General features: G+C 32.7%; 1 protein-coding gene across 6 annotated transcripts in view; it reads left to right on the forward strand.

Moving 5' to 3' along the window:
* The window catches only part of LOC106875919 (dynamin-like GTPase OPA1, mitochondrial), a 77,926-nt gene that overhangs the window by 2,323 nt on the left and 49,142 nt on the right, over positions 1–26,461 (forward strand). Inside the window, exons 2-10 of one of the 6 annotated variants that reach the window (XM_052966380.2) lie at positions 6,972–7,320; positions 9,173–9,313; positions 10,659–10,752; positions 11,084–11,569; positions 17,474–17,533; positions 21,384–21,466; positions 22,666–22,719; positions 24,606–24,710; positions 25,496–25,582. In XM_052966380.2, coding sequence (XP_052822340.1) covers positions 6,972–7,320; positions 9,173–9,313; positions 10,659–10,752; positions 11,084–11,569; positions 17,474–17,533; positions 21,384–21,466; positions 22,666–22,719; positions 24,606–24,710; positions 25,496–25,582 — 1,459 coding nt within the window. The remainder of the gene's footprint in view (positions 1–6,971; positions 7,321–9,172; positions 9,314–10,658; positions 10,753–11,083; positions 11,570–17,473; positions 17,534–21,383; positions 21,467–22,665; positions 22,720–24,605; positions 24,711–25,495; positions 25,583–26,461) is intronic. The other 5 variants (XM_052966381.2, XM_089349161.1, XM_089349162.1 and 2 more) reach the window with 5 other exon arrangements.

Here is a 26,461-nt window from a genome sequence, read left to right on the forward strand (position 1 = left end):
AGACAAATGAAGAATACCACTCAGGAGTAGGAATATGGTTGAGGAGTATTGACATTTTCTTGGATTTAGTCCCAAATGCTTGCATGTGCAATGTTACCAATAAATAACTTAAGAAGATTTCTAATTTGTATACTGTTAGTACTGGCTCAAGAATGAATCTAAAAGTCTTAAGGACAAGAGTGCATTAGTATGATTTGAGAGAAATTTTCTAGTGGATATGTACTGCAAGAAACTGGAGAAAGATTGAATGTTATAGGTTAGTTGCTCATAGCATCAGAGAATTTTCTCTTTTTGAATAGGGGTATTATGTTTGTTAAATACCTGCAAAAATAGGACCCAGTTGGAATTATACTTGTTTACAGAACCCTTTCATTTCAGGTGAAGCAGAATATTTAAATGATATTCTTTGAGGTAAATACCAACATAGCTACAGTTAAGGAGGAATTTAAAAAAATGATATACTACACATCAGCATCTTGTTTCTTCTTCAATGTCATATGTTAAGCATTTCATTTGCAGATCAAAACTTGCAGCTTGTAACGGCTGGTCAGCAGAATTGTTATCGCTGCTTCTCCTCCTGAAGAGGATTGGCCTGCAAGAGCACAGCTGCTATCACCCATGCTGGTGCATTCTCTATAAAGTTGTTGGTGTTAGGAAAGGAATCTAACCATAGAAACCGAACCAAATCAGACTGGAACCTGGTGCAGTTCACCTGCTTTCCAGCTCTAGTCAAACTGTCCATTCCATGCCAGCATGGAAAACAGATGAATGATGGTGATGATGACTTTAGGATGTATTTTTTTAATATACAGCTGCACTACAGCATCCATGTAAGCTGTTTTGAAGAGGCTGGAGTATGGGCTTTGATATTGATTTCTTAAGTTCGGAGAAAGTTTCTGTCACTCATTCAGTTGCAGAGTCAGAAATAACATATTTTCTGCCATTAGTGAGTAGTTGATATATTAGAGGCCTGATCAATTTACTGATTCTGTTCTTTAGAGGAGCTGAAGATATTAGGCAATATTTTGATGTGAAGTAATATGCATTGAGGAAACCAATGATCAGGCAATGGAGACACCAGAACAGAGGCTAAGTTTGGAAGATCAAAGTGGTGTATTTGGAGAGAAAATGGGTCAGTCCATGATTTAAAATACAGAGCAGATTAGCTAGTGTAAACTGTTCGGAATAACCAGATTGGATGAATTAAAATAAAGACTATGGACTTTCTTGTTGAAATCATTGGTGTTCACAGTGAAGACTCTTGATGTGAATGTACTCAATATAGAACAGAAGAGACGAGTAACTCTTGATTATGTAAATTCATAGAATATTAAAGGCAGTATAAGAAGTAAACAAGTTAAGCAGTAACAACTTCAATTAACCCTTTAGTATTCAGATTACTCTGTCAAATATAATACTGTTGATTTGTTTAGGTTCCCATAACTTAGTGGTTCTCTAAAAGAGACCAATAGAATAAGTAAAAATTAAAAGTACTGGAGTTGGTGAATTTGACTAAAATTCTTCAATGCAGTCGTACCTCAGCATGGGCACAGTCTAATGATTGAAACATGTAAAAGAATAAAAGGGTTGAGACAGGTGTGGTGTTCAATGATAAATATGAGTTTGATGGCAAGTAGATGATGACTAGAGATTAAGAAAGGTATAGAGTTGAATGTAGAGAAAGGTGGAGGAGATTTGAGGAAGTAGGTGCTGACTGGCTGTACAGAAAGGTAAAGAGCATCAGTAGACAGGAGAAGGATGAAAGAAAGAGAGATGACATATAGTTGGGGAGGTTGCAAGTGTGTGTAGAGAGGACATAGTACTTGGGGACAATGAGAGATGTACGGTGATACAGGCAAATCAAAAGGAAGTAGTTCAGTGGAGAGGATTGTGGAGAGATGTATGGTAATAGGAGCAATAAAGGATGGATGTCAAGTGGTTCTATGTTGTATGAAAGTTAAATAGTATCACTGAAAAAATAAGATATGGAGTTCTGCTCTCATTTAATTACAGCAGCAGAATATTGCAGTCAGACAAGTGATGCTAAGACCAGTGATAGAGAAATGAAAGGTGGAGGAGCAGGTTTGACAAGGAAACTGCGTGAGGGGCTCAATTGTGTATATTGATAATATACTTCCAGAATCTTAGTTCCACTGAGATGGGCAGGTTCTCTTGAGCACTGCATATCATCAGTCATCTTAGTCTTTTATCATTTCTTCAGTGCAATTTGAAGTCCTGAAATCAGCTTTCACTATTTAGTCCCATATCTTCCTGGGTCTCTCACTTCCACAAGTGAGTGGCACTTCTTTATACAGTTGTTCTCATCCATGTGCATTACATGTCTATACCAGTGCAGTCATCTCTCTTGCACACCTCATCTGATTCCTCTTATGCCCAATTTTTCTCTCAACACATTTGTACCTTGTTATGTGCACTAACTGCACATCCAATGGAGCTTTCTAGCTTTGTTTCTTTCTGGTTTACACATGTTCTCTTTATTCAGAGCCCATGTCTCACTATCTCTTTATTCAGAGCCCATGTCTCACTATCCTGTAGCATTGCTGTTCATACAATCTCGTTTCATTCTGTGAGAGAAAACTTCTGTTCTCAATGGAAGTAATAGTTCTCTGAAACAAACCTGGAATCAAAATTTAATTTAGTTAAAGTCAACTTAGCAAAAACTTCCATCAGGTAAATGATTTTGCTTGATCTGTTGAAGTGGAATTGATAGGAATCTTATACAGTGGAATCACAGGTTGATAGAGTAAGCAGACTTTGTAAGTGGCAGATGTGCAGGAACAATAAACACTAAATGTGCGCAAAAATAGACTTCCTCAAATGATAAGTTTCTCTAGAAGTAGTTGATAGTTTTTGTTACTTAGGCGACCTTATGAGCTATAGGAGAAAGTGACCTGAAAGTATAGTAGCCAGAGTAAGAACAGGCTGGAGAAAGTCCATAATGCTGTTACTTCTGTTTTTAACAAGAAGTTTCTCAGAGTGAAAGGTAAACTAGGATTCTTGTGCATGAACGGCAATACTACATGATAGCGGGACATGTGAAGAATACAAAGAAATGAGACAAGCAGGCTCTGCTGGATGTGCAATGTCAATGTCCATGAATGATGGAGTACAAACATGTTGAGAGAAAAACTGGGCATAAAAGGAATCAGATGTAGTGTGTAAGAGAAGAGTCTGTTGTTATGGGCATGTGATGTGGAAAGATGTGTACAGCTGTATAAGGAATGTGTAGAAGAGGGAGACCCAGGAAGACAGGAGCTTTTTTCACATTCTAATAAGAAATAGTTGGAGTCAGTTTTTAGGATTGGTAAACTTTTATAGTTGATATTCAAATTTGTGCAAGAAAAATGTTGAATTTCAGAAAAGAAGTTCTATAATTTTTGAAGTATTCTTGAAAGTGTGTGTACGCGCGCACACACACACACATATACACACACACACACATACACATACACACACACACACACACACACACACACACTTATATTGATACCAGTAAAGATGTTACATTAACAACTGATGGTAGTGGGTAGTCTTATTAGGAATTTTATTCAGGACTATATGTCAAAGAGATTAAACACTAATTATCCAAATATTGAGATGGAAACTTTCTTAAGAGTATGGATCATAAATTGCTCCTTGGCAGAAAATTCTTGCTTAGATCTGATCATAGACTAATTAATCTTTAAACCACATAAAAAGAACTCCCAAAACTTATATCTTTGTAAATCATACAGCCGACAGCATTTGATTAAGATATTACACATGTCAAAGGACACACTATTTTTCACATTAACATTCTCTCAGTTACATTTTAAAGTGCAACCACAGTATACTAGTTCAGATAATGTTTAGGATAATTTCATATTCTAGATAGAAAGTGTTCTATTAAATCTTCATAGCCTACCTTCAGAATGTGTGAAGATCTGATATTAGGCAAAAATCATTTCCAGAATGACAATATCTAGAGTAACTGCTCCAGTGCTGAGAGACAATATTAGTGGGTCAAACACAAACTCTAGAAAATGATGTTCTTTCCGATTTCAGTCTTATTGCTCTGCTCAAAGTATCCACAAGGCATATAATTTATAACTGTTCATTGTAGCATGAGAGGTATATGAAAGTTTGAAGCAATGTGGCATGGCTATTCACATGCTGTAGAGGACTGCATACATCGATGTCATAAATGTGTAACAGTTATAAATTTCTTCAAAAGAGTAGACTTTATTAGATTCCTGTAGTCTTGTACACATGGATGATACCCATGTTAATGGTATCAGATTGCTGCTTATCATCATGAATTCCATTTCAAGTGGCTAGAGGTTATTCATATTTCTAATTGGAAGAGCTCAGCCATAAAATAAGTGTTATGTATAATTTTCTCTCAGAATGGAGTAGTAAAAATTTTGGTGCCGTATAATACCCAAAAATTCCTTGACAGTAATATCTGTTCTTAACTTCAGAAAAGTAACTGCTTTCCTTACAAAAATGATTCTATATTACCTGTATTTTCCTAACCAAGGAAAAAATTTGAATTATTTCTTACCTGAATATTGTTCAGTTATCCTACAGTTTTACTTACTAACAGGCTACAAAATCTTTCTGTATTAATGGAGTACCTTGTTCCAACTTGGAAATTGTGAATTTTGTGATGCAAATTGGAAACAACACTGTCCCTATCACAAGGAATGGGACTGGAACCTTGACTTATGCTGAAATCACTTGAAACAAATCAGCCTCTCCTGATTTCAAAAGTACTCATATTTATGGTGATGTGTGACAAGACAACAGCCTCAAGCCGGTAGTAAAAGAGTTCCTTGAGGTACTCAATCTACCTGGGGTTGTTAAACCATAACATTTCAGGGAAATATGAAGATACTGATGTTATATAGCATTATAGTAGAACTATGAAATCGATGTTATGAATAAATGGCTTTTCATACTTTGACACACATGCAGAACAAGTTATGTGACTAGGTAGTCAGTAATAAGTAGTTGTGAAGACAAGAAGGTCTGTAGTTTGACAAGTCAGGATGCAAAAGTTAAATAGACTATATTGAATCTTCAGTCGTATATGACAATTTGTTCATCCATTCATCTTCTCTCACTATTCCTGGAAAGGTTGCGAGGGTAGATTCTACAGGCACCTACTCCATAGGGTCCTATTAGAAGTAGTCATAATTACACTTTCCCTCTAGATTCTAAAGCATGACTAACTGAGACTATTGTTATTATTTAACATCTTGTTCTTGGTCTACTCTTAGGCCTAAAATCCATCTTGTGCTTCTTTCTTGCAACATTCTAATCATCTTTGTAAATTATTTACATCATAACAGGAAGTCAAGATGACTTTCACCAGTAAAAAATTGTTGTCTTACACATGTGCACAACTTTTATACTGCTTACTGTTAGGTGAATTAATATTCAATAGTAATAATAATGTAGTCAAATTCATGTAGATTTATTCTTGGACACAGCTTGAACCCTGTTATTTATGCTTCAAAATCATGACTAAAAGTCTTTTTCTATAACTAACTGAATCTATATCTAAACAGGTCTGAGTAGAGTGCTTATAGGTTATTATTTTGTACCCTTTCATATAAGCTTTATTAAACTTGAGCTGATCATGTTTAGTGGGTTTTTTTGTTAGTTTTTCTTTTGGCTGTAAATTGAGATACCAAGTGAACGTCATTTGTTAATTGTCAGTTAGATCATTTACAACCCTAAGAGTAAATCTTTTTAAGCCTCTACTGTGGAGTAGATTGGCAGTAACAAAATGCCCAAGAAACAATTATTAATTACATAAACCCTAATGTCTAACAAAGAAGGGAGAAAATAAACAGATTACTGGGCTTGGGAAAACTTATCCAAGTTCAACAATTGATTTATTAAGAACAGGCATTTATATTACAGGCTGGATATCCTTATCCTCTTTGCTACTCCTGTCATTAATTTATCAATGTTTGTTCTTTGTAGCCTTTGCATCAAAGTCTAATGGTATCTTCATGTTTAGTCTGAGTTGATTGACATCATATTATTGGTTATTTTTGGGAATTAAATACAGAGTAATGTCTAAGAATTTCAAACATTTCATTGTTATTTAGCTTTTCAGATTTGACAAAAAAAAAAAAAAGAATGAATAATAATTTCTTTATATGTTTAGAAGAGTGGTTCTCAACCATTCTTTGTCTATGGACCCCTTTCATTGCAGTTACATTCTGTAGTCATTTGATGTTTAAAAACTAGTTTTATCGATACTTACTTCAAAATTCCTCTTTCACTTTGTACACATCAACTTGTATTGGTTGAACTATGTAAAACATTAGAGCAAGAAACCTGTTTCTTGTGATAAATACATTTAAAGCAAAATTTTTTCATGGACTCTTAAAATATTGTGGATCCCCAATTTACTATTTTGTTTGCATGGAACTCCAAAAATCTTATATGGACCCTGGTTGACAAACACTGGTTTAGAATTTTAGATGTGAACAGATTTTAACATTTTTAATGGGTTTAATTAACCCTTTCGTTATTGTATCTATTTTGAGATTCTCTGTGTTTCTTTCAATTATTTTAAATATAAGAATGAATTTAGTAAAATAACTTAGTTATCATTCAGCTAGTGTTAGGAACATAAACTGTGACTAAGGTTTGGTGGAACATTTTAATTCAAAACTTATGAAAACAAGACATTTGTACTCAGAGCCAGAGCCAGCCTCAGCCAGCTTGGTAACAAAAGGGTTAAACCAGTTGTTGTTAGCTATTAAAGAAGCTGCTTCTATGAGGCAGATATCTTAATGGACTGCTGTGTTTCAAAAGTTGATATAAAATGAATGTTCACTAAGTATAACGATAAATTGTCTTCCATCTTGTTTAAAGAAATTTGCATGTAATATTCTATCAATTCATATTTTTTAAATATTGCTCTAAATGTCACTATTTCTATTTTGTAGCCCATGGTGTGAAAGATGTGTTCGTAAGGCTGTCAATAGTATTACAAATAAAAAATGCTTTTCAACTGTTGCACATGCCACTATGAAACCTGCATATGTAAAGCCTCTTCATTCCATCAGATTACTGGGATCACTCAGAATCGTTTGCCATCCTATTTTGTCTCGTAGCCTTCATGGAAATTTGTACTCTCAGCAGATGGTTTTCAAACCTCTTCTTCGAGTGTCTAAACCAGTTGCTGTTTCAAGTTCTCGACAGATAGGCATCATTATTAGAATTGCAGGCCGTCTTTTGAAAGTGCGGTATATACTTGTTGGTGGAACAATTGGTGGAGGCTATACTATCTCAAAAGTAAGTTTGCATGAAAATGCTTTTTTTTGTTCTTTTTCTCTTTTAAAAGAATAAATGATCAACTTGTGCATATGCGACCAGCTGCTAAATGCTTAAGATGCTGGAATAATGGTTTAGAGACTTCCGGCAGTTTGCTGTGCTTGTGAAGACATGTCAAGCAAATTAAAATTGTGGTTGTCTTTGCATACAGGCATGCCCCCCACATCCCTTTTCAGTTGAGCAATCCCTAATCTTGCGGGCCCATGGCACTGATGCTATGTAAAAAGCACCGATGCCAGTGTCATGTAAAAGCGCCCATACCAGTGCTGCGTAAATGCACTCAGTACACTCTGTGAAGTGGTTGGCATTAGGAAGGGCATCCAGTCATAGAAACCATGCCAGAACAGACATGGAACCCAGGCAGTTCTTCAGCGGGCCAGCTCCTGTCAAATCATCCAACCCATGCCAGCATGGAAAATGGATGTTAAGTGATGATGATGAATATGGTCATTTTGTTGTGATTTTAGGCAAAATACATGATTTCACATGTCTCAATTTACTAAAGACAAATTGCCTACCCTTTGGATTATGGAAAGACTTCACTTTTGTTTTTACAATCTGAAAGAATATTTAAGTTTTTATAACCATCCGTGACAAAGAAAACTGTACGTAAATGTTTTAGATTGTAGTTCCTTTAATAGATATGGTGTACTTAAAATCTGTGTATTGAGCTTAAGACAGAAGCCTCAAAACTAAGCTACTGAATTGCCATAATGATTTAATGATGTTTCACATTCCCATAATTAACTAATTTGTGAACAAACTGAAGTTTCTGCTACAAAGAATGAAGTCATTTTCACTTCTCACTCACCAATCCAGATTTTTATCACTAGTTCTTACTGAGATCATTAACTATTCCATTCAGGCTGAACTATTTCAGTTTATTTCATACCATTTTATGCTTAAGTTGATTAACCCTTTTGTTACCATATTTCTGTTGAATTACTCTGCCTTCATTTTTAAAGAATGAAAAATTTAGTAAAAACACTTTGTTGTTAAGTTTTTTTTTTAACATAAATTGAAATTTTGATAGGTTTTGATATAGATTTTTTTAAAACATCAAGTTTGCATTGTAGGGCTAGAAGCAGTCCCAGGCATAGAAATCTGGCATAAAATGATATGTATGTATGTATATATATATATATGTATATATATATATATATATATATGTATGTATGTATGTATGTATGTATGTATAAGCATAGGCACAGTTATATGGTTAAGAAGTTTGCTTCACAACCAAGTAGTTTCAGGTTTAGTCCCACTACCAGCTTGGGTAAGGGTTTCCTACTATAGCTTCAGGCAAACTAAAGATTGCAGTCATTATCAGCAACTCTAGGTCTTTCTACCTTTAATTTCAGTCATGGGAAAACTGCACTCTATGGGACTTTCTGAATGGCATACTAATGAAAAATTACCATAGATTATTTAGTAGTGTGACTTGCCTGATGATGAGCCATGTCTCATGCAGCCTGCATCTTCAAAACGGCTGCCTATGCCTGTTTTAGTTCCTCTGTCATGTTGTTGAAACAGAAGTTATTGATTTAAATAAAAATGTCATATTAAACCTCTAATATAATGTACAGCTCTATAAAACTCTCTATACTGTACACTCTGTAAAGTGTTTGACATTAGGAAGGGCATCTAACTGTAGAAACTATGCCAAAGAAGATATTGGAGCTCAACACAATCTTTTGGCTCATTGGTTCCTATTAAACTGTCCAACCCATGCTAGCATGAAAGACAATGATGACAATCATGATGGTATGTGTAATCTGTTTTGCTTTTTTAATCTTTTTTTTTTTCCTTTCAGAAATATGAAGAATTCAAAGATCAGCTTCCAGATACTAGTTGGCTACATGATTATTTGCCAAAACAGGAACATATTGACAAGATGAAAGAATTAACTGCTTCATTTCGAGAGCAAACCTCTCAGATTAAACTGCCTGAGTTGGTAAGTTGAAAGCTTAATTGGTTTCATACTTGTTATTCACACATTTAAAAAAATGAAATCACATTACATGTATGTTTAAAAAAAAAATTATAACTTTCTAAGAATCTGACTTTTCCAAATTAGCAACAGACAGAATTATGTGAAACCATAATATTACTAAAAGGTAGCAATGCTATACAGTTAGGAGCCCCCCCCCCCCAAAGCTCACTAAAAACTCAGAAACAATATTGGTCTTTTTATCAAGACTTCAGAGCATCAGCATTGTTGGGGTAGCCCGCTCAAAATACTGAGATTAATTTACTGTTCTGTAATTTAATTTTAGACACTCAGCCATTCATTCATTGACAAAAAATATTTGGCATGGCTGTGTGATTAAGAAGTTTGCTTCCCAACCTTGTGGTTTCAGTTTCAGTCAATCTGAGTGGCACCTTGAGCAAGTGTATTCTACTTTATCTTTGAGCAGACCAAAGACTTTGAGTGGATTTCATTGACAGAAATTGAAAGATATCTGTTGTGTGTGTGTGTGTGTATATTTTTTTTTGTCTATGTTCCCTTATCTGGACATTACATGATGGTTGTAAATGAGCATCACTGTCATACAAGCAACATATTCTCTAGGAACATGTCTGAACATGGGAAATATTACCTTGCTTGGAAACGAGTAAGGGTTGGCAACAGGAAGGGCATCTGACTTTAAATCTGCCTAAACAAATTTCCTATGACTCATACAAGCATGTAAAGGCAAGACATTAAATGATGTTGATGATAATGATGATTACTCAAACCTCTTTCTTAAAATATTTTTTTGTCATGGTTTGAACAGGTGTGCTGTACAACTTATTACAATTTATCTTAATTCTGTGTTATCATGTCTGAAGCTCAGCATTCTGAGATCAAACTCACCATTTCTGCCTATGTTTTCTCCATTCTTTCTTTTCTGTGGGTACCTTTAATGATCAAACCAAGAAAACCATGTTGTCATTGGCTTTTTTTTAATTATTGACAGTGTTGGTAACAATTTCTGACAAACATATTGACATTATTTTCTCTCCAGTAAAAATTAAGTGCAAACAGTGAAATGTTAAATTATTTTTGTTTTTTATTAGTGTATTTTCAAGCATACAAGACAATGTCATACATAGTGAAAATTTGTAGTGTAAGCATTCAAATATTGACACTATCTTTCTAAATCTTGCTGTATTTCACAATTGTCTTGTGTAAATGGACCTGTCTTTTTCTTTTTTTGTGTAGTTGTAAGTTTTCATGTGAAAAATCCAACTTATATGCTGGAAAATATATCTTTATCTGGGTTTGGATTTAACTAATTCTGTTGCTGTTGTTATAGGAATTTTTGAATGAGGACAACCTTAAAAATTTACCATCTGCTGAAATCATGTTTGAGGAAATGGACCAAACGTCTTTTGATCGTTCAACTCCAGGTATAGTACTTTTCATGTTCACTTTGACATCTTTTACTTTAGACTGTAAAATTCTAAGTTTGTAGTCAAGTTAGCGTTGCAAACTAAATAAAATAAAAATAAATAAACTAAGCCTTTTGAATTTGATTTGATTTCACAAATATTGTATCTTCTAATTAAAAATAGGAAAGTATAATAATTTATATAAAAACTATAATTGTTGTCATACTTTACTGTGGTAATTAGATGTCAATATCTAATGTTTTAAAAGCAAGAATATTTACTGTACATTTGACACTTTGTTCTTATTTCTTGTTGTTTATTAACTTCAATCAAAATTGTTCTTTTGCAGACATGCCTGATACATTTGCCATTGATATTGGTAGTATCAAAGACTACTTTGGAACTGGTGAAAAAAAAATCAAAGACTTCCTAGGAAATGGAAATAAATCATTTAAAGATTTTCTGGGAATTGAAGAGAAGCAAGTCCTAGGTACTGAAGACCTGACAGCTACCGATACTCTTGAGAATATCAGTCCAAAAGAATCTGTAGATATTCTTGCTGAAAATATTAATGAAATTTCTGAGCGCAAAGAAATGTTAGATATATGTGCTGAAGCTGAAGCTAGGGAGGTTCTTGGAGACAATGAAATGATCTCAGAGCTTGATCCTATTTCTATCAGTGATAGCACTGTAAATGATTTGGAAGTTGATGCTACAACTAGTATTGATCTGATCTCTACTGATATGCAAGAGGAGGAGGAGAAAATTAATAGGGAAATGGCCAGTATGGAAGCTAAAGGGCCTCCCAACTATCCAGTACCAAATGATATATTGGGTAGATCGTTGTTTTTAAGTCCTTATTTTAAAAGTCTAGAATGCTTAAAATAGCCCAGTTGGATTTTTCGGTGTTGATCACAATCAGCTACTTTAGTCTTGAAAGGATTTCTCATTTTTATCTCAGAAGAAATTAAACTTCTCTTGGCTGTTTTCTCACAGTATTGGCAAAATTAGGCTCAGCCATTTGTACAGCTTGCTACTACTTGCTTAAAGAAAAATTGATCTGTCAGTGGAGTTCTCATTTTCATCATAAATTAAATTCTCTGTATTTTAAAATTCTCAAATGTGCATGACATCGTTATTTAGTTATAAAAAAAGAAAGAAAACGTTGGAAAATATGTAAAAACTCATTAACCACTTGAGAAGTTCAAATCCTTATCAGGTGTACTTTGCTTTGACTCTTCCAAAATTGATAAAATATTTACTTGTATTGTAATTAACTACATTTTAGGAAGGGGTACCTTTACATGGCCACAATCCAATGACTGAAATTAGTAAAAGAATATAATTCTGTATTGGGGAGGATTGTAAGAAACTAAGTGATAAGATTTATTTTGAAAGACAATAGTTTCTTGGATTTATGTTTCGCCCTTTAGCATTCAGATGATTTTTATCAAATGTAATGCTTATTTATATACATTGTTTTGAATTAATCATGCATTATCTTCTAGCTTTGAGATTTTGATGTGATTGTTTATTTGTAGAATGACATTTTAGGGTAGGTGTGAGTGGTATGATCAGACCAGTTTGAGCATAGAACAGGTAAAATATTTGGGCTGGATATGGTTGGTTTAAATGCTAAAGGGTTAAAAAGGTCTCAAGAAGGTTTATCAAGGACAAGTAAACCTTGATAGAAATTTCCCAACAAATAAAGATTGAACACCAACTTTATAAATAAAGAAAACCTCCATTAAAGATTTCAAACATTAATAAATCGGTATAAACTATATGTATGACTTTATTATACTGAAAACATGAAATCTGTCTGGTCCCTGAAGTTAAACAGTGTTGAGTCTAGCTTGGATGGGTGGTCATCTTGGATTCTTAAATGCTGTATGAAATTGTTTAAGCCTTATCATGGTGACAGCTGGATGACTGAAATTAGTAAGAGAGTAAATAATCTCTGATTTCTATCACTGCTAATGATTAAGACTAAATCTACGAAGTGATTGCTATTTTCATGTTCTACAATTGATAAATGCCTCAAATCTCATAAGTTTGGTATCTGTTATTAGTGAAAGCAACTAACAGTAATATATTTTAGTATTTCAAAAACAATCTACATAAATTCTTTATAGGAAGTGTAAAACATTTCAATTGGACTTTGAACTTCTCAAGTGAACTTGGGATATTTTAAAATATGAGGATTTTTTTTGAAAATGACGGTATTCTCCTGATAGATATATATTCATTGCAATGTATATTTATGATATTTTAAGATTTATCAGTTATTTTGATTAATTAATATTTTCCAGTAAAAAAGAAAAATGTTGGAGACAGCTGAGACAGTAGACACCAGGCTGGATGCTTTACGGTAACTAGTTTGGTATCTCCCTGTTCTGAGTTCAAATTTTGCCCTGGGTCAACTTTACCTTTCATTCCTTTTGGGTTGATAAAATAAGTACCAGTAATATTTTGGGGTCGATTCAATCGACTATACTCCTCCCTCACAAAAAATTGGGTCTTGTGCCTAATCTAAAGAAATTCTTATTTACAATTGGTAAAGTTTTCAGTTCTAACTATTTTTAAGTGAGTAATGTTGTACAATGTCTGTCCTACTTGGCTGTTTTGAGCATGGATGCTAGAGCAACTGTTTGCCTGCTTGGCTGCTGCATTCTTAGTTATTCTAATTCCCTTTGCTTTTATTTTCCTACATGCTTAGTTTAGTCTCCTAAAATAACTTGAAATTTTCCTCTTCAATTCACTGTATACATTGAATATCCTTGTTCCTAGAATTGATTTGTTGATGTTTTGTTTTTGCATATCTGACAAAAACCCGAATATTTTATTGATAAATAAGATTTTATAACTATTTACTGTAAATTCTTGCTGTCAGTTAGTTATGTATTTGATTCATCATCATCTCATCATCATCTTTTTCTATGTCCAACATCCATGCTGACATGGGTTGGATGGATCCAATGAGTCCAAGGACTATCGTGTACCTGTGTCTGCTTTGGCATGGTTTCTTTGGCTGGATACCTTTCTTAACATTAACATCTTTATATAGTGTACTAAGTGCTTTTTGTAGCATCAGTACTAGTGAGGTCACCATGTGGCTTGCAAGACTAATATTTCCTTTAACTGATTGGGGCTACGGGAGAAGAAAGTGGTTTTATGCTAGGAGATGAGTGGTTAAAATATGAAAGTACAGAATAGGTTTCTTGTTGTACAGGAGCAACATGTCTATTCACTTTATAGAAGAGAGGGTGGGAGTAACGGGTGGAGCTGGAAAGAGAGAGAAAATAATAGTGATGTGGAGGTCAGAGTGGATCCTCAAGATGTGAGGTGAGAAGAAATGAGTGGAGACAGAAGAACAGAGAGTGTGGGTGAGTAAAGTTTGCAAGAGTATATGGGGAGAGTTAAGAATAATTAGAGATGGGGCATGAGTAATGGGTTGAATATAACAAATGAAGAGCAATGTTGAATGGTAAGTATGTTGGAAGGAAGGTAAGGAAGAGTAGGTGATGACTGTAGTGGTTGGGTAGGTTTGAGGCATGGATGTAGTGAATGGGAGACAAGGGGTGAGTGATTCTGACTGTTTCTTCAGTTTGTAAGTTTTTCAGTTCTAGAAAATGTTCTGAACAATCTTCTTTTCTTTTGTGTAATATTAAATTTTTAATTGTTTTTGTTCTCAACCATATTTTTCATCCCGCATTAGATATTTTGTTTAAATGATACTTTTAATACTGGAACACTAAGCAATATAATACACACACACACATACATACAGAGTAAGTGATGATTTCTTTGTAATAAGTATTTTATCAAACATTTGCTCATCTGTGTTTTTGTGGTTCCATTGCATGTGGATTTGCATTTGTAGTTTCTGCAGTCTTTTCCTCATCTTATAGATTTGTTAGTTCTGTAACTTATGGCTTACCTCTTAGGTTAGAAGAACATTTCAGTGTTTATAATTGCCAATGCATTCATAGATATTTCAAATTAAAGGTAAGAATCTAAGTTTTATTAATATAGAGTGGTATGCTTTAATCATAGATTTTTTTGCACAAATAGATTCTTTTTGTAATACTAGAAAAGTGAACTAAGTTGAGCCAACTTGACTGAACTGAATGAAGTCGTCAAATGAAGAGATGATAGCTCAATAACTCATGCCAAACTTGCTCCAGACTTTTAATATTTGCTCCTGTATTGCCATCGGAACTTATTTAGTTAAATACATTCTGGAGAGATGAAAGTTTCATTAAAGACTGTGAGTCATTACACTACTCTTCAACTTCTACAATAAAATCCAGCTCTTTTGTTGTAGAGCCATTAGTTGGCTTATAGTTTGTATTCCTCAAAGTACTAAATGTAATTTCAATGACTCTCCAAATTGGAAACATCCAAAGTATTTGATGTTAAGTTAACAGTTAAATTTCCAAATTTTTTTCAACTTGAATCTTTCTTTTGCTTTTAGTTTTTTTAGTCCATTTAGACACTTGTTATAATTGCCTTAGCAATCTTTTAGTAACATTTCTCTGTTAGTATGGTTCAGGCTTCTAGCAGCTTTTCTCTAACACTTCACGGCTTTTACTCCAACACTGTAAATAATGTGCATTTTCCCTTTCAGATATTTGTTTTTCAACTTCCATTAATTCTATTGCTCTGATAAAACATAATTTCCCTAAATTTTTGCCATTAATTTGTTTGGTTAGTAGACTCAGTGGTTTTGCATTGAGAGGAACTAATTTATTGACTATTTTCAAAATCATCTTAATTTGTTTTTCTTCTTAATATATCAAACTATAAGTTATCACCCTCCCATTTTTAAAAGGATAGCTTTATTCTATGTATTACAAATTTTAAGAGTTCAAGGTGGATGTTTTTAGTTTTGTTTGTGTCTTATATGAATGTTTTTTTCTTTTTTTTTTTGTTGTTGTTGTATATACAAGTCCTTGTGTCTATGATACGATTACTATTATTCCTTATGAAACAAATTTGTGACAGCTTTTGATCAGCATCAATAATTGTCAAATGATTTGAAAGCTGTATATTTTCAAAAATAAAGTGGCTTTTATTATCTACTAATTGATATTGGTTCAAAATATGAAACAAAACGACGGAGAACTGGGAGTGTTCCTAAATATGTTGAGTCTTGTTTGTTCTTGTATGAACTTTGTCAGATACTTGACTCCAGGTGCATCAATTGAAATTTCGTTTTATGATAGAGTATAGGAAATACTTAAAGAGAACTGTCCAAATAAAATATTTCCATTAAAATACATTTTATCCTCTAAATTGCATCTATACTGTGATGATTTATCTTGAGGTTATAACCTATTACCAGTTCCTTCATTCTTTGTTTTTGGAACGGATCACTCACAAATGGATTTCTCTTATCAAAGACATTTTCTTTTTCTACTTCTTTCATTTCTAACTTGAACTCTATGAATTATGGATGTAGTCTAGTTAGAATATAATTCTAGATTTTTAATGAGTGCTAAAGTCTTCTGTTAATATCCAATGTTTTCTAGTACATTTTCTCTTGCCATTTCCATTCTCCTTTTAGATATCAGTTTATCTTTAGCAACTGCAAATTGGCAGAGTTGGCAGAACATCAGAAAAAATGCCTTTGTAGTGTTTGTTCTAGTCGTCTGTATTTTGAGTTCAAATCCCACTGAAGTCAACGGTCAACATTTACCATTGATCCTTTTGGGGTTTGATAAATAAGGCATCAGTCCAGAGCAGCAGATTAGTAGAATTGTTAGTGTCAAACATAATACCTTGCAGTATCAGATCTCACTCTTTGCATTCTGGGTTGAAACTCTCCTCCTTATTGGAGTCCCATCAGTAGCAAGACTGCTTAAAATGTGGCATCAAGTCCAATGTAAAAAAGAGACTGCTTGTAAATGTCCAATGATTCCTTAGCCTTTTTTGATACCTACCCATCTGAAACCACACCTAATTTTCTTATACAAACTTCTTGTTTTAAAGTGATCTAAATTAAAACCTTCTAGTCAATTAATATTCCAAACACTAGCAAAATAATGATAAAGCTATTCTATTATTTTCTTTCTCATTTTAAAAATGAACTAAAACTAGGGCAGTGTATTTTGACAGAAATGTGGTAACAAAAGGATTAAATTTATGTGGTGTGAGTTCATAAGAGATCTATATATTCAGAAGGGATGGAAAGATTTCCATATATATCTTTCCTTAAAAGATAATTCTGTGGGTGGAGAGAACTATAGTTTGAAATTTATTTTCATGATGCCTTTACTGTTTTCTCTTTCTCTTAGTCTCCAATTCATGCTTCTTTCAATTTATCTCATTTCCCTCATTAAATAGTTTTACATTTGTTTCAATGTCACCATATTATCTTGTATAAACATTTCCATTCATTATACATTACTAAGAATTGAGCAATTCTTAATTGTATTTTAATGGCTAATGAATGAGAATTGTGTTGAATATTGGAATAATTCAAACAAAAAAATTTTAGCCTATCACCTTAATCTTTTTTGTCATTTTCCTTTTCTCTAATATACTTATTTAAATTATGAATTAGATTAGACATATCTCTTAAATTTTTCCTTACTAATTATTTATTGTTAAATTTCAAAATCCTCCATTGATAAGTCTTTGTTTTGAAAAAAAAAAAATGCCAGAATGTTCTGTTTCAAAGGGATACAGTTAATTATATTTGACTTGTTTGTTATCTATTGTTTGCTGTCCACAGGTTTTGCCCATTCAGCCGGACCAGTTTTGTCAATGCTTGGGATATCAGGCCTACCCACAGGTGTGTAGAACCCAAAAACTGTTAGGTTTCAACTATTCCTTTATGTTACTTTATTAATATTTCTAATTTAAAAAAATCTTTTACTGATAACAAATATTTGTATACAAAATTTGCACCTCTTTTAGTGAAATGACAGATAATGTTCAAGTAGAAATAGATGTAGATGAGTGTTTACTATACATTGATGTTTAATGTAGTTTTATTGTTTGGTAAACACTTGTCATTCGGTGAGATTTCATAAGTTATATGATGCTTGTGTATACAAGTTAATTATTTACATTCTTTACATTTGACGGATATTTGTTCTCATCTTGTTTGTTGTTAACCACAATGTTTCAGTTGATATACCCTCCAGCCTTCATCAGGTATCTTGGGGAAATTTCGAACCTGGGTTCTCATTCCTAAGATATTTTTCGATGTTATTATTATTATTATTCAGGTCACTGCCTGGGATTGAACTCAGAATCTTGCAGTTAGTAGCCTGTGCTCTTAACCGCTATGCCATATGCCCATGGGCATATGAAGGCTGGAGGGTATATCAGCTGAAACATTGTGTTAACAACAAACAAGATGAGGACAAATATCCGTCAAATGTAAATAATGTACATAATTCCTCATCTCTTAAATATAGAACTGTAATACAAGTTAAGTTGATGATTTAGCAATGAACTGAACTTGCAAACTTCCATATCTGTTCATGGTCTATTGTCTCAGTTATTGGCTGAGTCACTAGAGTTTGTGCTATCTAAAAAGATCTAGTTGGTATTTTGTTCAGCATGTAAAATTAGCTGAAACCCAACTAACTACACAAGTAATTGTCAAAGGTGTTTTAATGATTTGTTGTGCTTGGTGATCATCCTTATAACTTCATTTCTTTTTCATAAACTTCCTTTTTTACATTTTCAAAAATTAAAATTCCTTAAATTCTCCTTTCTTTAATTATCTGACTTCACATTTTGTTCCATGTTTTAGTTGGTAGTTAGTATTTTACTATTTTTGTGTCAACTGTCTTCTTCATTTTGTTTTTTAACATGTTTGAAATTTAAATGAATATTTTTATATTTTTCACTGTATTGAACTTTATCTCGGCTAATTTAGAAGCAAAAATATTATTCCTTTTCTAGTAAGTGCTGTCATAATTAAAGTCCATTTTGCTATATTGGCTTGAATAAACAGTTCTATACAATTATATTTTTCTCTGTTGTGTCCATCTGAAATATTTGATCCAATCATCAATGATCTGGTAACAAACCAAGAGAGCCTCTATATTGTTATCTGGATGCATAAAATAGTAGTAAAATTTTCCTCTTATCTCTCTTTATCATTTTAAAAAGAAGGAAGGTACAGATGATATAGTGCTAGTTACACATAGGAAGAATGATTGTTTCACAGCAGGAATTCCTTTGATTAAATGTTTGCTTAATCAGAATTGATATAAGATTAACACTATATTTCTAATATTTCTATGGCCTCCATTCCTATTGTGGTGGTGTTAGAGACATCATGCATGCATTCAAATATATTTTCAAGTTTTTACACCAGTCCCTTTTTTTTTTCTCTGAATATATTAATAAATAAATGTGTAATTTAACAGGGTTCACTGTAGAAGCAATTTATTTGTTGCTATACAACACTAAGTTTATATAAGCTATTAGGAAAATTCCCATTGATAATTATTGTTAGTTCTAAAGGTTATTTAGTAGCAGTTTATTTAGAGTTGTTACTTGCTTATGTACTACTACATGGAAAAGATTAAATTAATTTTAGTTTTGTGTTTTATCATTTAGATGAAAATTGTTCAGTCATTTGCAAAACACAGTTAATGAGTTTACATCACAGCTCTGACATTACATTTTGGTCGAGTTAGTTTACTTTTGGATGGTGCTTAATTACCAGTTCATCTAGAGAAATTAGTTTGCAAAAAACTAGCTATATTTTCAGGAAGTGGTTTGTCTTTCTTCTGAATAATAACACACAAAGCAAAATTGCTGACTTCAATAGCCATAAATGGCTTAAATGGATAACATACCTGCCAAGTATTTTTTGAGCTTATTTACAGTTAAGATTTACTTCAATTTAACAAGCTATGTTTGAATTGTCAATTCTGGATTAATTTTTAATTTGTGAATAAAAATTGCTCTTTTACATTACTATTCTCTCAATGAAATAACACAATTTACAGCAGTAGAGATTTATATTAGTTTAAAATTTCACTGGCTCTGAGTTATTTTAGTAAATCAGCTTAATTTTATCTAACAATTGATTATCTTTTGATGAAACAGATCAACATACCCCCTTTCCATTCTCTCATTTATTACTTAAGCATCATATCAATTAATTACTCCATTCAGAGAAGTATTTGATTTCCCCTGCAAATAATCACATGATTAGTTCTTCAGATTTTCATTTTTCTTTTAAGTATAACTTTTGTTTAATCACATACTGTTATTAGTTCTTTCAAATTTTATTTTTCTGTTAATTACAACTGTTTGTTTTGTTAATCACATTACTAGTTCTTTCAAATTTTCATTTTTCTGTTTTATATTTTCTTGTTTTTAATTTTTGTTGTTGTTGTTCAGTTTTATGAATAGATATTTGAGGTTTCCTAATTTCTGAATGTCCTGCAACACTAGCTTAATTTTGTCTATTATATATCACTTCCATACATTTTTGTACCAACTATAGTTATATATAGAATGTTTGCATTTTAATTCTTATCACTTCTTCGATATTGACAACTATGAATTATTCAGTATTTTTTTTGGAAGCATCCAAGCAACCCTCAAACTAATGCTATTTCTTACTCATCCCTGTACTTAATATCTTTATGGCTTAAATCACCCATTGATACATTGAAATTTAGATTTTTTTTTCTTCAGCTTTATAGGTTTTAAAAGCTAATGATTTTTTTTTTTTTTTAAGGAAGAGAAAAATTAAAAAAGCAATTCAGTAATTTGGTACTGCAATAAATCAGAATAGTCTTTTTTATCATGTAATTTTTTACTACCAATATAGAAGCAAATTTGCATTCTACTTTTTATAAACTAATTATTGTTTATAAAAACTGTATTCTGTACACCTGTGGGTAATAGTTGTTCTTTCAATGACATTCGGCATGAGCAGTTGTCACTCTTATGTGTGTGTCAGTTTACAAAATTCCCTCTTTATGACTATGTCTATGTCTGTTTGCTTATTTAAAGACTATATATTTTTTTAATAAGTATACAAAGCAAGGTATACTTCAACTGCCCTTTTCCTGATTACTGGCCATTTTCTTGATCAATTAATTAATTGATATTGCATTCAATAACATTTTTTTAAAATATAATTCCTTAAAGGATTAATTATTACTGGATTTCATCATAAAGGTGTCTTTTATAAGAAAAAATACTTTTCCTTGTGCTTAGCAAACCGTAAATTTTGCAAACATAATGAAGTTTATATTTGAAAAAAATAATTTTTAAATTAAAAAAAGATTTTAAATCAATGTGTGAGTAAGTTGAAATGATTAATTTTTCCAAATTTTCTCAAATCATTACTTGGTGTAGCATAAATTTTGTCATGTATATATTAGAACATTATTGTTTCCACTTAACATTGCTGTAAATTGAAACATGATATGAGATAAAATCTTTAGAAGATATATATTAGCAGTTTGTCATAGACTTTATGGATCTTTGTAAAGATTGTTGAGGTGTTTTTTTCTTTTTTTACTAACCAAGATTGATTTTCTAATCTTAACATTTTACACTAGTAAGTAGTTCATGGTGCCTCTATGCGATAAAGAGGTTGTCTTTATTAATATGTGTATGTATTAAAATCATGTGTTGTGGGTATTTCTCTCCTGCAGATAGAAACTTGAACAATTCTCTTCAACAAACCAAAGTTGAACGTGAAGGTCGTTCCTCCTCATCAGAACAAAATCCATCAAATGTAAGCATTCTTTCTGTTAATGTTTTTGCTGTAATACATTTTAGATTATTTTAATCCTCCTTTTAAAGATAACAGACTGAGGTTTTGTTTACATATATCATCATCTTCATTGTTATCATTGAATGTTCCTTTCTCCATGCTGGTATGGGTTGGATGGGTCTCCAAGTACTTGTAAGACAGCACCCTTCAACTAAGTGAAAGATGCAAAACATAATAGAGGGAACAGGTGTCTTGCTGAAGGTACCCTCAAGGTACAAAGTAAATATGAGAGAGAGAATAGGGATAGAGGAGTAGAAAAGGTGGGTAGCTAAGTGTATTAGTGTGAGACAGAAGATTAGAGATGGGAACTGAGATAGAAATAACAACCAGAATCTGGACAAAAATATTTTTTACATGTTCTGCAATATGATCTTTGGTTATAAATATTCAGATCTTTTTTTTTTTCAGTTTTTAAACAAACAGAAATCATGAAACCAATAAAAAGAAATTAAATAGAATAAAAGATTATATTAATTTTGAAAATCTGTATATAAAATTAAAGACTTTCCACACTCTGGTTTCTGTTTTAAAGAATTTTTCAATTGGCTTATGATAATTCTGTTATCTGTGAGATTCATCTTAGAGGAATAAATTTCATTCAAGCAAATAGAATTGAAATCTTGTGTAATTATGATAAATATCTGAATCTATTTTGTCTTATTCCTACGAGCTTATTTGGCTCACACTTACCCTAGTTTCCATGGTGATTAAGCAACATGACTTCCACCCCTGAACAGAGTGCTTGTTCATTACAGGTAGCTGGAGCTATAACAAGTAGCCTCAGGTACTTGTTTTTAGCTGAATGGACTAGTGTAATGTGATATAAAATGCCTTGCTCAAGGACACAGTTCACCCTTTCTGTTAATTGAATACATTGCCTATCATAAGCTCAAAACCCTAGCCACTGAGCTGTACACCTTCATTCTGCATTCATAATTTTGTAATCTGGAACTGCAAATAATTTACAAATCTTTTAATTAATAATAATAATAATAATTAATAATGATAATTATTATTCTCATTCATATGTGCAATTGAGCAAATTATGAAGCTGTTATAATGCTTTCTCTGATAACTGATACATAAAGCTTATTATTTTGCCACTAGCTTTCTCATAAACACTCAGCTTGGCTGCTGCTTACATTTTCTATTCTTTATAGTATGAAGACAAAGGAAAAGTAGAGCAACTTCAGTCTGAGCTCATTCATGTCCAGGTTAGTCTACTCTTTATACAGTTTTTTTACAATATGCTTGCTCATTAACATTTATTTTCAATCTTCATAACTTTAAAGTTATATGCATCATATTTATATACATTTATTCAATATTCATTTATATTTGTTTTTCATGGTGACAGAGAGCTCAGCTTGTTTTTTTTATCTTTTTCTAGCTCTACATATTTCTTTATATCATATTTATTGTTTATAAGGTGAACCAGGGTATAAGATGCACCTTGTTTAAGAATATGTTTTCTTAGATAACTTAGATTGGTTTCAGCCATTATTGGCCCAGACCATGACTAACTCAATAGCACCACCTGGAAAAGGTTTTAAATTAATTATTTTGGGACATCATGGACCATTCAAGCAGAGAGTTGTTTGCTGAGACGTATCCAGGTGTAGGTGGCTTATCTGGTATTTCCTGCAGGAATTTGTCCAGGTACCATTTGAAAGTTGTTGGGTCTTTTTCTACTTTAATTTCTTTCAGGATAACATTGAAAAAAGTAGGACCATTTGCAGTGAAGAAATTATGTCGCAATGTTTTTATGTGATGTGATCTTGACCTTTGTAGGAGACACATTGCATGGAGGCCTAGGCTTGGGTGAATTGTAAACATAATATCAATATCATTTGGATAATATTGGTGGAATATTTTCCACATGGTGCAAATAATATATTGCTCACAGTGTTGTTGCAGAGATTAGAGTTTCGGCTGTTTAAGTCGAGTCCAATAATCAAGTCCTGTCATGCCATTTATTTTTTTTAGTGATTGATCTTTGTGGTGCTTCGATCCTTGAGATTACAGTTGAGATGTTCCTTAAAAATTATGATAAGAGATAGATAAAAATAATTAACTATCATGAAACCATTTGTTACAAAGTGAATTTCTTAACCATGCTTATTTCTGCAACCAGTTATGCTTATTAGCCTTCTTTATACCATTTATCAACTTATAATTTAGTGAAAATGTTTTTTTTGATTATTATTTGTACTTCAATTTAAGTTTTATTATATAAAGCTCAGTTCATTACCAGACATGGAAGTACATAGTAGGTCAGTTGGGACAGTACAATTCAGGTGTTTACCTAGATTATATTATCTGTTGTTTTTATAAACAGTTCTAATGAGACAATTCCATGGTTGGCGATGTAAATGCATTATATAGCATATATGACTAGATCATTAATAAGGCAGATATTTATAAACATAATGTGAAGCTTTTCAATATGGTGTTGCTGAAACAATTGTCACCAATGTAACAAAAATTATATCACAAATTCCAATCTTCAATTATCTATACACACACATATGTATATATATAAAACATTACATTTATAAAGAAGTAAAAAAAAAATTAGGTCTGATGTTCCTGCCTTTTGCAAGTGAAATGGTTGATAGTAAGATTTGAAAGTTGATTCAGTTTGCAAAGAACTTATTGCTTAGTGAAAGTATTCAACTCAGTATAAGTAACTTGAATTAGTGTATGGATGCGTTTGTATTGTGGCCATGTAATCTGAATAGGTAATGCATTTGGTGGGAGAGTGTTTCAAGAGGAACTGGCTGAAGCAGACTATGATTAAAGTATGTAGAAAAGAATTAAGAAGATTAGGCTGCATTGGAGAGCAGCTCTTAAAGTCTCCTGCACCTCATGTCAGTTTGGAAAAATGCTTTGGATTGTAACTTAAGTTAGAAATTAGATGAATTTAGGAATTCAAATTTTAACTATTCTGAGGATTTCTTTAAAATAATGAAATGATGCGAATATATAAGAATGAGTGTGATCATTTGTAGATTGTCACTTGATCAGAAAAGATGGCCTGCTTAGTATTTATAGGAAATATCATTGGTTATGTTGATGTATATTTCTCTTTTTTTGTTAGATACGCTACCAAAGGGAAGTTGATCGTTTAGAGAAGGATGTTAGAGAACTTCGCAAACAGTTGATTTTGAAAGATCAAAGGAATGGTAAAAAAAGAACAATGAAGGTTGGTATTTACTACTATCTAAAGCATACACTTTTAATTGTTCCAGCAAAGAAGCATTTACTTGTTTGATCAACTGAACTACCTCCTTGTTAAATTAACATCTAAGTGGTTGAATATTTCATAGACACACCTACTCTTAATGAATTTCACAGGCTGAATCAGTGTGACACAGTGTGTGACTGGCTTCCACACAGTTTCCATCTCCCCATCTTGACTCACAAGTCTTGGTCAATCAGAGGCTATGGTGTAGAAATTTGACCATGACGCTGTGCTGTAGAATTGAACCAAAACTTCATGATTGTAAATTGAATGTTTTAACCACTTAATATAAATATCATTTCTGCATGTTAATTTTTTAGTTTTACGTATCCAAGCAGCAAGTTTATCACATATTAGTACAGTAGGTGTTCAAAGAGCATTCTGCTAATAAAGCATCTGGCCCCCGAATGTTAACATTCTAAAATTGATCTAACTCATAGAAAATATATTTATGATTTTGATATATTTTCTCCCTGCCCCTTTTTATCGTATTATAGATTGAATGATTTTTGTCTTTTAAAATCAAACATTTTGAAGTAAATTATTTTTATGCCAATGTAATATAAATGAAGATTTTTGGAATAAATATGACAAGGAGTTTGAAAGAAATAGGAGTGAGAGGTAAAAGGAGATGGGGAATTAAGAGATATGGAAGTAATGAAGTGAATGTTCAAGTACTTTGACATGAAATGACAATGTTGTTATTTTTCATCTTTGAAACAATTTCCATAATTCTCGATTTTCAGAAATCTCTCATTGACATGTATTCTGATGTTCTTGATGAACTTGCTGATTATGATTCCAGTTACAAAACTCAAGATAATTTGCCAAGGGTAGGTTAGAAAATTATTTAATTAATCTAATGTGTTTATTACTCTTTACTCTTTTACTCTTTTACTTGTTTCAGTCACTTGACTGTGGCCATGCTGGAGCACTGCCTTTAGTCGAGCAAATCGACCCCAGGACTTATTCTTTGGAAGCCTAGTACTTATTCTATCGGTCTCTTTTGCCGAACCGCTAAGTTACGGGGACGTAAACACACCCCCATTGGTTGTCAAGCGATGGTGGGGGGGGGGACAAACACAGACACACAAACACACATACGTATATATATATATACATATATGCGACGGGCTTCTTTCAGTTTCCGTCTACCAAATCCACTCACAAGGCTTTGGTTGGCCCGAGGCTATAGTAGAAGACACTTGCCCAAGGTGCCACGCGGTGGGACTGAACCTGGAACCATGTGGTTGGTAAGCAAGCTACTTACCACACAGCCACTCCTGCGCCTATTGAATTTATTTAATGTTTTTTAAGAGATAAAATTGATTTTTTTTCCTTCATAAAAAAAAAGAAAACACTGCTCAAACTTCAGAATTCACCTGCTCTTACAACACAAATTTATCTTCATCATCATTCGTTTTCCATGCTGGCATGAGTTGAATGGTTTGACTAGAACTGGCAAGCAGGAAAGATGCATTAGGTTCCTGTCTGATCCAGTCTGATCCAGCTAGGTTTCTATGGCTGGATGCCCTTCTTAACGCCAACCACTTTATAGAGTGTGTTGGTTGGGTGGTTTTTATGTAGCACCAGCACAAGCACTTTTACATGGTGTCAGCATGAGTGTTATTATGTGGTGCTGGCAAGGTTGCCTTTCATTTGACACTGATACGAGTGCTTTTTATAAATTCACATATTGTAGTTTGAATTCT

This window comes from Octopus bimaculoides, chromosome 3 (genome assembly GCF_046866305.1).
Source record: "Octopus bimaculoides isolate indiv1 chromosome 3, ASM4686630v1, whole genome shotgun sequence".
In the NCBI taxonomy this organism is placed as follows: Eukaryota; Metazoa; Mollusca; class Cephalopoda; order Octopoda; family Octopodidae; genus Octopus; species Octopus bimaculoides.